Genomic DNA, 16,209 nt, shown 5'->3' on the forward strand with positions numbered 1-16,209 from the left:
GTGTGTATGAGCTCCCCACCAATCACTACTAGTGGCGTGATCGGCTCCTCCCAGTCTAAACTCTGGTTCCTCCCAAACAAGGAGGTTCCTGACCACAGACCAATCAGAGAAAGACGGCGCCTCATAGCCGCTGAAATAAAAAGAAACGAGTTTGCGCTCAGTTATATCACAACCTATTTGTTCAAGCAGCAGAGAGAAAAATGGCCAGAACCAAGCAGACCGCCCGTAAATCCACCGGAGGCAAAGCCCCCAGGAAGCAGCTCGCCACCAAGGCAGCTCGCAAGAGCGCGCCGGCAACCGGTGGAGTGAAGAAGCCTCACCGTTACCGTCCCGGTACTGTGGCTCTGAGGGAGATCCGTCGCTACCAGAAATCCACCGAGCTGCTGATCCGCAAGCTGCCCTTCCAGCGCCTGGTGAGAGAGATCGCACAGGACTTCAAAACTGACCTGCGCTTCCAGAGCTCCGCCGTCATGGCTCTGCAGGAGTCAGCCCAGGCTTATCTGGTCGGTCTGTTTGAGAACACCAACCTGTGCGCCATCCACGCCAAGAGGGTGACCATCATGCCCAAAGACATCCAGCTGGCCCGTCGTATCCGTGGAGAACGTGCTTAAACTATCCGTCACTGTCTGAACCCCAAAACGGCTCTTTTAAGAGCCACCCATCTACTTGTCTAAAGATGACATTCCTCCTTTGTGCAATTATCTACGTTATCATCTATCGATGGGATAGACCTGTGCACAAATCAATGCAATGAGAATGCTTTTTTTGTTTCACCTGCAGTCTCCACAAACACATCGATAAAATGGCATGCAGCAACAATTATTATTGACATAAATTACGTGTTAAACTCCAAACTACAAAAGCCCACCAACATTTTGTTATGTGCCATTGTGTCCATGTTTTCTGGCAAAGGGTTTAATATTGTATTTGTGTGTCGTATGGTCCAGTTGCTTTTTTTTTTCCTAAAAAATTGATAGCCTCCCTTACCTCATTTTTAGTAATTTCCCCACCCACAGTTTTAAGGCCAACTTCCCGTAAGTCAATGGAGTCAAGAAAACCGTACAACTTTGTTACATTAACATTCATTTTCCGGTACATTTTTTGGCAGAGTTCTCTTATCGTTTCCCTTTTTTCTTTCTCATCCTCCACTAATTTCCCATTCTCATTTAGAATTGCACTGACATGTTTGTTCTGTAAATTATTTTTGTGTATACTTATCAAAGTATGAGCATTGCTGGGGCATTCAGAGTCTCCCATGCCTGCCTGTAGGCGGAGGCCATGGGATACATCATTTAATTTGGCCAATTCAGCCTCCATATCACTTAAACGTTCCATATCCACTTCTGATTTATCTTCTTTTGTTTTAAGATCCACGTAGCCAGCCATTAATGCATTATATTTTTCATGTAGCTCCTGATTTAAGATTTTGGATTTAAATTTAAAGAAAAATACTAAGCGCACTTTCATTGCTTCCCATAATTCAAGATATGAATCAGTAAATATATTTAAAGTTTTGGTAACAGCGACCTCTTTCTTTAATTCTGCCAGCACCTCGTAATTCTTTAAACAGTTCACATTCATCTTCCAAAACCCCTTTTTTTCAGTTTTTCCGAGCTTTAGAAGTGCAACGACAGCCAAGTGGTCTGAATTCACCAAAGCACGTGTTTTATAACTTATTGCAGAGATGTTTTCATTAATATAGATGCGGTCTATCCTCGTTCTGACATTTCTGTCAAAACGAGTGTATCCCACGTCAGTCGGATACAACACCCTGAACACATCGTTTATATCACAGAAATCACTCATCTTTTTCAATTCCACGCCTTCTCTACGGACCCGGGGATCAGGGATCACATCCGAGATTCTGTCATTAGCCAGGGTTGTCAACATTGGACGGTCAGAATCCAGGAGATTTATTTTTTGGGGGGTGCGCGGAACTCTCCTACCGGGGTCGGGGGGTCCTCTCCCCAAAACCTCTTAACAGATATATACTTTCCTGTGTTCTGTTGAATTTTGTGCATGTTTGATACTTTTATCAGGCTTGCTTTACTAGCACTGGTACAATTTCAGCCTTAAATGCCAAATGTAGGTGAATAATAATGACTTCTCATCTTTAAGTCATTACATTTATATTATCTTTCTTGCATGCATTGCCCCCAACCCTAAAGCGGGGGGTCTGGGGGTCCACCCCCAGAAAAAATATAACATAGTAGATGTAATTTCCTGTGTTCTGGTGAATTTTGTGCATGTTTTATACGTTTATCAGGCTTGCTTTACAAGCATGGGTACAATTTCAGCCTTAAAATGCCAAATGTAGGTGTACAGATTTGATGACTGAACCAAAGGATTTAATGATGACTTCAAAATTTTAAGTCATTACTTAAGTGAATATGTGTCTGATCTTTCTTGCATTCATTGCCCCACCTCTAAAGCGGGAGGTCTGGGGGTCCTCCCCCAGAAAAAAAATAACATAGTAGATGTAATTTCCTGTGTTCTGGTGAATTTTGGGAGTTTGATACCAAATCCAGGAGAAATCCAGGAGATTTGCCAATCCAGGAGCATGCCAGGAGATGGGGTCAAAATCCAGGAGACTCCTGGGAGATCCAGGAGAGTTGACAAGCCTGGTCATTAGCCTCAGTATATGCATTAAAATCTCCACATAATACAGTGTAATAACCTACTGTCAACAACTCATATAATCGTTTAAACATTTTTACTTTACGAACTACATCTGGAGGTGTATAAATGTTTATAATCCTCATTTTTAAATTTAAATAAAAACAGTCAATTAATAAGATTCTCCCTGGAATGATTTCTCTTTTCTTTATAATTTCGACCTTACTTTAAAAAAATACAGCTATACCATCGGCCTTATCAAAACCTATAGATATAACACAAGTACCTTTTCCCCACATAGCAGTTACATTAGCAATATCATCCAGTTGCCACATGTTCTGTTTTGGTGTGTGGGCCTCACAACATGTTCACGTGTAACTATTATGCCTGAATAAAACGGCCACCTGTGGAAACTGTTATGGTAGATAGTATACAAATCGATTAAATACATACATAATACAGTCTTGATACAACCTGGCAAGTTGCAAGTTCTGCTCGAGCGTCTGCTCTGAGGACGTAAGGGAGGACAGGCAGTGGGAGTTGCCCCCCCTCCCCCCCAACCCGCACACACTGATTATTGCTAGTCAACGCCTCTATTTCATTGTTACTGTTGTGTTCATTTGTAACACCACTATTTTACTCTGGTCCACAATAATAATAATGTATTTTAAATAATATGTATGTGTGTGTGTGTGTGTGTGTGTGTGTGTGTGTGTGTGTGTGTGTGTGTGTGTGTGTGTGTGTGCGTGCGTGCGTGCGTGCGTGCGTGCGTGTGTGTGTGCCCCTGTTAAAATGCAGGTCTGAGTCCAGGACTACACCAAGATTCTTGGCTTGGGTTGATCTTTTTCTTTTTTTTACATTAATGATTAAAGCACACATTTACAGCAGTTTGTCTAAACATAGGTCACTCGAAAGACTGCATTTGCATCACTGCATATCACAGACTTGTGATATGCAGCAAGCATTTAAGGCCTATTGTCATATTATTATGACGACAAGCAAAAATGCTATTTTCACTACAAATCATGTCTCCATGGTTTGAGTATCAATAGAAACAAAAAAAGTCATTTTGTGTGAACTACTCCTTTAACCCTTAAGTTCTGTTCGGGTCATTTTGACCCGTTTTACATTTTCATTTGGAAAAAAAAGGTAGAAGTTTATTTTGTTTCCACCTGAAACTCACTGGCCTTAAAGATTCTTCTGAGATGAACATGTAAAAAAAATATTTTTGCACTACACCCATGCTACACCCCCCTCATATTTTTTGAACCTTAAGTGCTGTTCGGGTCATTTTGACCCGGAAGCACAGATATACACAGTATTAATCCAAAACACAGACACACAGTCACCCCCACGTCTAACACCCCCCTTCCGAAGCCCCATTCTGATTTGAATTTTTTCCTATAAGCATGAGCAATATTGCCCAGTATTAAATAAAGTAGTTTTTTTTTACATGAATTTTAGCTAAATCAGTAAAAAACGCCTAGCTCTTTCAGTGTTTAATGTGATATAGCAAAGCAGAAATGCAAACATTTACCATATATATCATATGAATTGTTTGGTATTGAGTCAAAGTCAATGTATCATGATGATTTGTTAAGTTAAAATTTATATTAGTGTTGTTTTTTTTAAACCAAATATCCCCCGGGTCAAAATGACCCGAACAGAACGAAGGTGTAGTGAATCTGAACAGAACTTAAGGGTTAATAGCATCCACTGCTTCACGTATGTGCAAATATATTGTTTACATCATCATCATTGTTACAGTTACAGTGACCTTCCCTGGCAACATTTTCAGAGGGAAAGTACTATCGAAGTTGTACATGTAGGATAGAGCATGTCATTGAAAGTGTGTGTGAAGGTGTGCAAGTGTGTGTTAGTATCAGGATCAGAGAATGACAGCTTTCCTCTGTTCCAGTCCAGGTGGACTCTGATCATGTGGTGTATCTGCCTCAGTGGGAGTGAGAGAGAGCTGAATTCGTATGGTGAATTGAGAGCGTACATATGACCATTGAAACCCACATTCCAACGCAGATTATTATCACATTCTCTTAACACACCCAACTCCCAGTCTGTACTGTGTCCAACCTCAACATCCCAGCTGTGAGTTCCCGAGTCAAAGCCAAAATTAGTGTTGGGGTTCAGGATGACAGGATGATAGGAGATCATGTCCTTCATCTTGTCCCAGACTCTGAAGGTCAAGTTGCCCAGGTGCTTTGCCACATCTAGCATTGCCCCTGGGATCAGCTGAGGGTCCTGTTGTGTGGACGGGGACGCGGGGCGCTGGAGTCTTTCCACCGTGGCCTTGTAGTTCTGTAGGAATGAGATGTCTTCAGCTCTCAGCTCCTCCTCCACGGCTCTGATTGTGCGTGAAATAATCAATATCTCTCTGTTCAGGCCCTCAATCTTCTCCATCATCATCTGACTCTTCTGCTTCCTCTCTCAGTGCAAAGAGCCTAGCCTCCTCTTCATCGTACAGAAACCTATGGAGCTTTCTAAAATGTTCCTTAATCTGACCCGTTGCCATATGGGTCTGGGTCTTAATGTATGCTGCTGCTGTGTCACACGTTGCTTTAAATGTGGTGCAGACCTCCAGTTGATGCTGTAACCCATCATGCACTCTCTCAATGTCCACCTTGAGGTCCAGTGCAGCTTCTCTGATGGAACAGAAAGGGTAGCCTAGTAAACTGACTCCTCCCATCTTCAGTTCGAATCTGCAGAACCTCACATTCGAATGAAGGCAGGAAGAGCGACTGGTTTACGAGGCTACAGAAAGGGTGGTTTGTGTGTTTGTCTACAGGTTGAGCACACGCAAGACACACTGGCTGTTGGCATTCCGTACAGAAGAGCTTGAGTTCCTCCGTGTGCAGCAGACCTCAGAGATCCTCTGGTGATGTTCTCTGACGTTTTGGAGCTCTCCCACGTTTCTTCTGCGTGATGGTCTCACATAGTAGTTAGGTCAAAAATGGCAGTTCCGTGACCGTGGAGAGCAAAGGTCCGTTTCTCAATGGATTTGTCATCTAGAAGGGTTATTAAACACATTTGGCCGGGGTGTCTTTTTTAAAAGGGTCGGGAATTTTTTTTAGAGCCCAAAATCCAAAATGGCTACAATCAGCTATGACGAAATTGAACCTTTCAATGGTTTGACCTACAGTTATGAATAAAACTAGTTTTCTGTGACTTTTTGGGTTGAGGAATCCATAATTTATGTTAATTTAATGATTTAACCTGTTTTCAAACTTCTGATCCAAGATGGCTGCCGACTATCGGCTCTGAAAGGTCATTTTTTAACATTGTCATAGAACCTTCATATTAGGCTCTAATGAAAGCTCTGCTCAAGCTAAAGCTAGTACAACTAACATAATGACACAGAGGTCATCTCAAAGGTCATCTCAAAGGTCAAAAAGGTCACTGTTGTCTTATACAGTGATTATTTATCAAACTAATAGACTGCTACACTTCATCGGAATCTGTTGATTCTCCACACTGGCTCCACTCATCAGTACAACTGTCTGAAGAGTCACAAGGTGGGAGCTGCTAGGGCAAGGGGGAAAGGTGTGACGCACTGGTCGGCACTTCCAATTCAGTTCTCAACCATAACCAAGGGGTAAGGGATGCTCTAGCATGTTGTTATGGAGCTGGCAAAATGTAAGGTAGTTTGTCCTTTCAAGATGAAGATTCAGTTAGTCATCATCAGGAAAAAGACGGAGTGTGAATTGTTTCTTATATGTGCCACTTTGAAGCTCTGGCCTGCCCACCGGTAATAACTGCACTCTCACCATAGATGACGAAGACCACATGTGACTTCATGTCTCCTCTGACATCTTCTAACTATTGCCTCAGGATCAGACTTGATCTTCGCCAACACTTTCTTATTGTAGCTCTCTCATGGACTGGCTAAAGTTCCATGGCATATGACAACCATGACTATGGGAGGTCTACTAACTCCAAACTCTCACACATTAGCTCTCTTTCCTCAGGACCAGACATCACTTTCCTCATTCCGTGCCCATAGGACCCTGAGGTGTGGTCACTGCCAGTGATTACATGGATAGGTATGATGATGTCTGCAGCCTCTTCTGGCTGCAGGATGGCATGCTGAGTTTTCGTGAGACAAAAGCTGCATGTACATACACGTCTGTGTCCTCGCAATGGATGCTTGAAGACATAGTTCCTACATGTCATGCCAGTTGTCAGGGCGTTTGACATTTCTCCCTCACACTATACAATGTCACCCTGCACCTGACAAACTTGTGCTTTCAACTCTTCCTTCACAAGCTTCTTCAATCTTACCTTGTTTCCTGAGTTGACCATGAGTTGGTTGAACTCAGCAGCTCCTGGGAACTTTTCTTCAGGCTTGAGGATAACATTTGGGATGTATGGATGTTTTGCTGCTTGACGATCATGCTCATAAGCCTTGATGCTGGAGAGTAGGTCAACTTCAACATCAGCATGGCGTCAGAACAGATTTTATCCAGATAGTCACTCCAGGGGTACTCTGAGTCATCCCTCTTCCTAGCCTCACAGTCCTCAAGTGTGGGGATCGCTAGCCTCCAGTTCAGCCCCATGTCCACAAGGGTGATCTGGTCTTTTGGTTCCTCTGTAATTGGGTCTAGGTTGAAGAACTCTAACAACTTGCTCTTAACAGTCTTGCACATTGACCCTGATGGAGAGATCGGTCCACCCGGGCAGACACTCTCAATCTCTCCTTCTGGGCCACGTTCATAATTGCACCAGATGGTGTACAGATAATTTCAGCTAACAGCGAGAAGGAATATTTCAACCTCAGTTTGGCCATCTAAAAGTGCAGTCACTACCTCTAGTGAGGTAGTGCATGACCTACCAGTGTAGGAAAAGACCTGTCAAATAGCTCAGTATTCAAATGGATCCTCATCAATGAAGGCAGTTGATACTAGGCCAATCTGCCCCCCATCCCTTCCCCCCAAAAAGAAAAGGTACAGATTTGCCGAGGCTATGTGAGCAAATAATCTGACATTCACCTCCCATAGTCATGGTGTATGCCATGGCACTTTAGCCGGTCCATGAAAGGGCTACTATATAAGAAAGTGTTAGAAGGTGATGTCTGATCCTGAGGCAAGAGTTAGAAGATGTCAGAGGAGACTTGAAAGTATGTGTCCTCTTTGTTGTCTATGGTGAGTGCAGTTATTACCTGTGGGGAAGTCAAAGCTTCAAAGTGGCACATATAAGAAACAATTTACACTTTGTCCTCCACCTGATGATGACTCACTGACAACCTTACATTTTTCCAGCTCCATTACAACCTGGTAGAGCATCCATTACCCCTTGGTTATGGTTGGGAACTTGTGAATGGGAAGTGCTGACCAGTGCATCATACCCTCCCCCCCTCCCACCCTTTGCCCCAGCAGCTCCCACCTTGTCACTCTTCAGATTACAGTAGTACCGATGATGAGTGGAGCCAGTGTGGAGAATCAACAGATTCCGATGAAGTGTAGAAGTCTATTAGTTTGATAAATAATCACTGTATAAGACAACAGTGACCTTTTTGACCTTTGAGAAGACCTCTGTGTCATTTAGGGATGTCACCGAATAATCGATTTTCGAATAATCGATCGATTAATCAATATTCGATTTTAATATGTCATAATCGAAAATCGATATTTTTTTTGGCTTAGTTAGTTAGTTTCAAACAAAATATAGGCTAACAATAGTATTAATGATAATAGTAAATGGCCATTGATTTATTATTCACACCAGCACCAACTGTAAACTGTGTAGAGTGAAGGAGCACAGCAGAGTGGCTGCCTGCTACACACTCCCCTCCCCCCCTGTCTCAGACACAGGTGTGATTGATTCAGGCTTGATTGTTTGGTACTTGGTGGCCATCATCAAAGAAAAGGGAAAACAACGTCCTCTGTATAGTAAGCATCACAGAATCTGTTCTTGAGAGATTAGGTGAACAGTACACTGACACACTAAAAAGAAAGATGAAGAGTAGTAGTTAGGTTACCAATTACCTGAAGAGCCATGTTGTACATATGTAAATGTGCATCGAAATCCAGTTAAAAAAAAACGAAAAACAGAAAGTAAAACGTTTTTTTTTTTTTTGCTTTTTTTTTTTTTTATAAAAAAAAAATAATAATTAATTATCGATTTTCGAATAATATTCGATTATTGCTATAGAATAATCGATTTTGATAAAGGTACATTAGGGGTTAGACAAGATGTGTTTAACAAAACCAAGTAATTTGATTACAATTATAAATAATGTACTTATTTTCCCCTTCAGATGTTGGAGAGCCCCTCAACCCCAGCCACTCATAGACATGCTGATTAGATTCACACCAAAACACTTACTGTACTTGTCTGGTCATGAATGATTAAGAGCTTTGTACAGAAGTGGCTCATTCCAGGACTATGAATATATAGAGCAGGGAGTTCATTGTCTTGCACGGCCTACTTTGTAACGATGCAAGTGAGGAACAAGGCAAGTTGAAAAGGCAATTTCAACGGTCATTAACAAAAGTCAGCCCCCATTCCTTGGAGGAGATCCCATCAGTGGAGGTTCCTCTTTTCAACCAGAACTTCAGCTTCCCCACGAGGATGAAGATGTCAAATAATATAAGAAAGAGTGAAAAATGACAATAGCTCTGTGTGTAGATCTGCTATATTCACACTATTTATCTGTGGAACCGAGTCAAACAAAATACATGCAACCTCAACTCCGTAAATTCCAGGTGCTTTACAGGGTGGGGGTACCTAGCTAGTTCTAATATGATTATGTTATTATTAGTGCTGTCCGAGTTAACTAAATTAATCGCAATTAACTCACCGTTATGTTAATCGCGATTAATTATTTTAATCGCAATTAATCGCATATTTACAAACATTGGCTACAATATCGGCTATATTGGCTACAAGGTCCATCCCTGTTGATGTAACAAAAAATACAATGTATAATTAAAGCATAAATAAAGGTGGACACAACAGTAATCATTTAGCAGATCCTTATACCCATCAGCTGCAGTCTGTTTAATGCAATACCATTATGATTTATTCAGGTTTTTAATTGATTTTGAATACAACATTAACATACTTTTGCATAAATCCAGCAAATATTTCCACTCCCAAGTTAATAGGGCCACAAAAGACTTGAAAGATTGATGGAATTTGGATCACATTCCATATGGATAACCAGTTTTCCCCAATCATAATAAAGTACTCCACACACAAGAAATGATGAATGTCCACACCAGGGAATATGCGTTTTGGGTTGAAGTTTAGTCAGAGTTCAAAGTACTGTACAAGTACAGTATAGAGCAAAATCACCCATCGTTGCTTCTCTCTGAGTGACAAGCATAATGATTCACAGATATATGGAGTTTACAGAATACATTAGTCACATTCTGATTGGACAATTAAACATAACATGGATGGGATGTTGTTGTGACTGAGTCTCGTGGACTCAGAAGCCAAGGATGTAGAATGTTTTGGCTTTCCATTATCCCGTGTCCTGGACACTTTGACATTTCGCTGGTCAATCTTTCTGTCCCTGGAGTGGGGCAGATTCTCGTCTCGTGCATTAGTTATCAGATCAAAACATCATGGCATTGACTTTTAACACTGAGAATGATATCTATACCATGTTAAACAACAATAACATATTTTACTATCAATTCCCTCCTGAGATAGCATTTGAAGTGTTAAATGTCAAGGCAGCATAAACAACAAGGGAAGAAAACATGGGTTAAACTTTTTTTAAGGTATTTGAAACAGAACATAATAATTGAACAATTTAAGTCAAAACATTTCGATAGCTTTAAGTTTTTTAAAGAGGAGAGTCAAAAGAACTGTATATTTCCAAAGTTATTTAAGTCTTTTAAAGGTATTTAAATCAGAATACAACCAAAGGTGAAAATATTTTGATAATGAAAGATAAAGGACTGTATAATTTGGAATCATTGGGGGGAGTGCGTCAAAGGGCAGTCTGAGATTAAACCAAGGATATTTTCTCTTATAATTTGGGGCCTGTAACGTTTAGTTAACATGAGTTAGAATATTTTTATGAGAGAGAGGAGAAAATCACACGTTCCTTAAAATATATTGATAGGAAAAGGAAACCTTTGATCCATCAATAACAAACATTGTCCTGTCGCACCATGACAAACTTTATCACTAAATTTAGAATCTTTCCAAAGTTTCTTCACAGCCTCACCTGGGTTGATGGTGGGGTTCACTACAGAGAGTGCATTTAATGAAAGAGAATATATATATATATATATATATATATATTCTTTTTTGTTTTTTGTTTTATTTATTTGGTGAAGTCATCACCTGAGATTGACGAATGTAGAATTTTGAAAATTTGATTAGTGTGGTGGAGCGTCATGGTCCATTCCCTTGCTTGACCTATGACCTTCGCGATATGTCCCAGCCAGGGTGGACCTTTTTTTACTCCACAACAGTAAGGTATAGGACCTCTGTCCTCATCATTTCAGTAAGGTTTTATACACTTAATATGACAGTATTTAACATTTCCAGGACGAGGCTATGAGATCTTATCAAAAGAAGAGAGTTGCATTTTGGGACAAGACAACTGTAAATATTAACAAAAATGATATAGGAACTCAGGTGACTTGAATCCTCGTACTCACGAAAAATGATCCTTCCTCACAGATCATGGGAAGAGATATGGACCGTCTATCAAATAGATAAGTCTGAAAAATAGAATAAACATCAGAATTACATGGAAGTTAAGACCATTGTGTGTATTTATGTATAGACATGTTTGATTTGTTTTAGATATACATCACCCAAGGACACGATTTGTGTCTAATTGTAATAAGTTTGTAGTTTGTTCTGTTAGGGGGAAACAGATTTAAACACGGTTAAGCAGAAATATTAATTCTCCAAACACATTCCCTCCCGTTTGCCACGGCCAAAAATATTGGGTGTGACAAAAATTGTTTTGTTGATGTTTGGAGACTTAATTTGTTAACATATGGTCAAATGAGAAACAGATGGTACAGAGGTACAGTAAACCTTGTGGATGGACAGTGATTCTGCTCACTGTCAGAGTTAGTGAGCTTCCAGGCTGTGGGGGGGGGGGGGGGGGGGGAGTGTTCCATAACATAGATAGGCTTTCCCAAAACAATAGTTAGCTGCTGAAAGCCTCTCTACTGAAAGTGTCCGAAACCCAGAGAGAGACTTTAAAGAAATAAAATACATAACATAATCATAATGTCATTCTTTTTTTTTTTTTTTTCTTCATAATGTGTAATCCCGTATAAGTACAGTAGGGTTGTAATAATTGTGGAATTTGACTGAAAAAAAAGGTTAAAATGGAGCCCAGCTGAGGGAGTAATCAAAGTACTTTTACTCAAGTAAAGAGGATAAGGGATTACCCAGAATAAACCAAGAAGGATAAATTAAAGGTTGAGTAAAACCAGGGCAAGGTTGAAAATAGAGATAACAATAATATTGATAATAATGATTATGGACATGATTACTGATAAGCCTCTCTTCCCTTTTAACACATACTGCAGTTATGTGTCAAAAATGGATTTTGGCAAATATTGGTGAAAGTAACGTTTTTGGTACATGTCCCTAAGATGTGGTTTGAAAGAACAAGGTTCAGTTGTTACACAGGAAATAGTGTTTTTCACGACAAAACAGGAGGACAGGAGAAAACTGGTTAAAATAAAATTGAAATAAAACAGTCAGTCAGTCAAGTTGAGTGTCAGTCAAGTTGGTTAGCGAGTTAGTGGAGTTCCTTCCACGATACCTGTCTATCCAGGTCGAGTCCGTCCTGTCCCCTAAAATGAAATAAATAAAGTAAAAATAATCCCTACCACATTGGTGAAAAAGAATTAATACATTAGGGAGAAAAAAAAATTATTAAGACGTTAGGGGCATCATATATAAACATTCAAATAAACCCAAGCGTTGGTTGTTATCAGTACGAGTGTAGTCATACCAAGAGTGAATGAGATCCCTTTTTAGAGAGAGAGAGAGAGACAGTCATATGTGTAAATAATTCCTAGTTTTGCAAACCAGGCAAGTGAGTTAGAACACAAACAGAGGGAGAAAAACCCAAGACAGATTCAAATAAGACAGATTCAAATATAACCCCAGCACATTGTTATCAAGCCCTGTATTAGAATGTAAACAGTAGATTATACAGAACAAGAGCGAATGAAACCCATTTTTGAGAGAGAAAGAGAGAGCAAGGTCACACAGAAACTGAAACGGCTCGTGGCCTCTCAAGGTAAAAATAAGAAAAAATGAAAATAAAAAAAAACAATTCCAGCCCCTCATAGTTTTTTTTTTCAAAATAAAACAATAATAAACCATAAAGTCATAAACCAAAATGTAAGTATCGGTCAAGCGAGCGCGGGCAAGCAGCAAGCCAGCAGCATAAGCGAGATAAGCACAGAACACATGAATTCCGTAGCACTGCTCATTTCACCTTGGCCTGATTTGTTTTTCTCTTCTTTCATAATAGACAGACCAAAAATGTAACCAGGGGAGGAAAATGGGGTTAGAGAGGATTAGACAGACAATATATCAAAAACATTTAACACTAATAAAAGGGTTTGTCGGTCAGAACTTGATTTTTTTTTTTCCAGAAGTCGTACTTAGTCAAAAGTAAACAAAATATATAGTACCATTATCTCGGGGCGTCCCAAGGGTCAAGAGTGTTTGTTCTTTTCGGGACATTGTAATCCATGAAAGTCACGTAGCAGATCTACAAGCTCACAACGCGTCCCATCGCGTTGTGAGTGAAAGGCCAGCCAGGTTCGGCTGGGGGGGGGGGGGGCTCTGTCAAGCCCTTCAGCATCTTGAAAACATTGCTTGCGTCCTCTGTTCCTTCCTGATGAGGTTCGAACATCCAGTGGCAAATAATGTCCGATTTCTCCACAGCTCCGCACATATCCATTGACATGTTCCAGGAAAAGTTTTAGGCAGTGTTGATAACTGGGAGTCCCCGATGATCTTCCAGAATGACTTGAGGTCCGGGTTAAAAAGAGGTTCTGGGTTTAGATTGTAACCTTTCATCCGTGTGGGTCCAGGTTTTACACGATAAAAACACTGCTTCTCGGAGCAGGGGGCTTTTTTAGCTTGAATGGTCATGTTTCTTAAAAATGTTCTTAGGAGCGCTGAGATAAAAAGCTCCTGTATTCAACATCTCAGAGTCGCCTGAGACGGAAATAAAATAAAATAAAATAAGATAAGACTGAGACGAAAACAAAGACGTGCAAGCGTAAAGCATGAAGATTTCCGTCAGAACGTTCGGTTCTAGAGCATAAAGTGAAATCTCCTAATTAAAATAACCACGCTATTTCTTATGTGATTAAGTGGCTCTAATCAGCCGTATTGGGTTATCGTACTGGCCGAAGAGACATTCCTTCAGAACAAAATATGTTCTGGCCCCAAATAAAAAGATTTCTTCTCAGAACTTCTTGAAACAGCCGTTCTAGAGCATAAAATGAAATCTATATTGAAGTCTCGTACTGATACAAACCCAACTATTGACATGCAATCTCCGTGGCCAAACGGCTGCTATGTCTTCAGAACAGGAAACCTCAGTCCCTATTCTGTTACTCCTTCGTGCAACAAAAAGCGACAAACAATAGACTACAAAACATTAAACAATAAAGACGCAGCTGTGTTAAGAGCTAGCTAGACTCTTAAGACAGCAGGTATAAACTTATGACCTGGGTTCTGTTGAATTTGGACAGTGTGTGAGAATGGAGCTGTCCAGAGCCAAACCTGGCCGCCTCCATTTCGGCATTGTCTCTCTTGGCCGTTAAAACTGTTCTCAGTTCATTCTCCAAGCTTTGAAGATGTGTACAAACGGTGTTGTTCCGTTTGTAAAAAGGTTGTTTAGATTTCGGCAGGTGTTTTCTGCCTCCCTGTGCATTTTCCATTTTGCAGCTGGTCGGGTAGGTGGAGGATGAGATAAAAGCTAGTTTGCTTGCCACCTCAGCTGGCGGAATAGACGTCCCATGGTAATTTCTCCGCGCGCAGGAGGGAAAAAAAAACGTGTAGAGAGTCCTTTCCATGGGAGTCAGGGGAAACGTCTGATAATATCCTCGGCTGGTTGTTACTAGCAGAGATGAACGAAGTGGGATTCCAAAACAAACTGTCCAGCTGTATCGAATCCATAAACGTCAAATCAGTAGAAATCCGTAACTGGTTCTAGCAGCGGAGAAGACAAAATGAGTCCAACAACGTTGAGTCCCCAATATCTCCTCGGAGCTAATCCGGCAATCGAATGGGCCATTTGATGGAATTTGGATCATATTCCATATGGATAACCAGTTTTCCCCAATCATAATAAAGTACTCCACACACAAGAAATGATGAATGTCCACACCAGGGAATATGCGTTTTGGGTTGAAGTTTAGTCAGAGTTCAAAGTACTGTACAAGTACAGTATAGAGCAAAATCACCCATCGTTGCTTCTCTCTGAGTGACAAGCATAATGATTCACAGATATATGGAGTTTACAGAATACATTAGTCACATTCTGATTGGACAATTAAACATAACATGGAAGGGATGTTGTTGTGACTGAGTCTCGTGGACTCAGAAGCCAAGGATGTAGAATGTTTTGGCTTTCCATTATCCCGTGTCCTGGACACTTTGACATTTCGCTGGTCAATCTTTCTGTCCCTGGAGTGGGGCAGATTCTCGTCTCGTGCATTAGTTATCAGATCAAAACATCATGGCATTGACTTTTAACACTGAGAATGATATCTATACCATGTTAAACAACAATAACATATTTTACTATCAAAGATATCCCTCTAAGTTACATTGTGACCTGATAAAAGCTGATGACTTATTTGCGATTAATCGCGCGATTAACTACATAAATCATGCGATTAATCGCGATTAAAATATTTAATCGTTGGACACCACTAGTTATTATTATTAGTGAAAATAGCAGATCTGCTAGTTCATTTTGAGCTTGTAGATCTAATCTTTTGATTGATTGATTGATTGAGCTAACCCAGAGAAAAAAGGTGCGTTTTATGTTGGTACTTAAAAATGTCAATAGATAGAGCAGATCTGATGTGGGGGGAGATTATTCCAGAGCTCTGGGGCCACCACCGCAAAAGCGTTGTCACCTCTGGTTTTTCGGTTTAGGGGTTAAGAGTCTTTGCTCAGGGACATTTTGACACAATGAGTCATTCACGGGATAATGACTGTATGACAATGAGGATAACGTGTCTTGTAGAGGAACACTGATCTGTATTTCCATGTCCATACAATGATGATGCCTGGTTGTTATGATCCATGGCCTATCTGTTTGGTTGATGATAACGATGCTTCTGTTTTTTGTCAAAAAATAAAACTTGGTTTTGATTTCATTTGGCTCCTGTTAAGTGTCTACTTTTAATCTATTTTGGGCCACTTTCTTACAAAAATAGTGGAAATGCCCTTCTACAAACTCTCAACGCAAGGTACAGTTTCATGACGGTACAGTTCACTGGTACAAGGTCTACTAAAAGGAGATCCATGAAAAGACTAAGCTTATTTCCACTGGAAACCATTGAAGTATCTCATATAACATTGAATGACAGACAAATAGAACACAGTACTATG

General features: G+C 40.4%; 1 protein-coding gene across 1 annotated transcript; it reads left to right on the forward strand.

The window, feature by feature from the left end:
* Nucleotides 1–200: 200 nt before the first annotated feature.
* Nucleotides 201–611, forward strand: LOC308285481 (histone H3.2-like; the record flags this gene model as incomplete). Its single annotated transcript, XM_080726249.1, has 1 exon — nt 201–611. The coding sequence occupies one exon, from the start codon at nt 201–203 to the stop codon at nt 609–611; it is 411 nt and encodes a 136-aa protein (XP_080582375.1).
* Between the last annotated feature and the right edge of the window lie 15,598 nt (nt 612–16,209).

The sequence above is a fragment of the Nannobrachium achirus genome (genome assembly GCF_963921795.1).
Source record: "Nannobrachium achirus genome assembly, chromosome: 5".
Taxonomy (NCBI): domain Eukaryota; kingdom Metazoa; phylum Chordata; class Actinopteri; order Myctophiformes; family Myctophidae; genus Nannobrachium; species Nannobrachium achirus.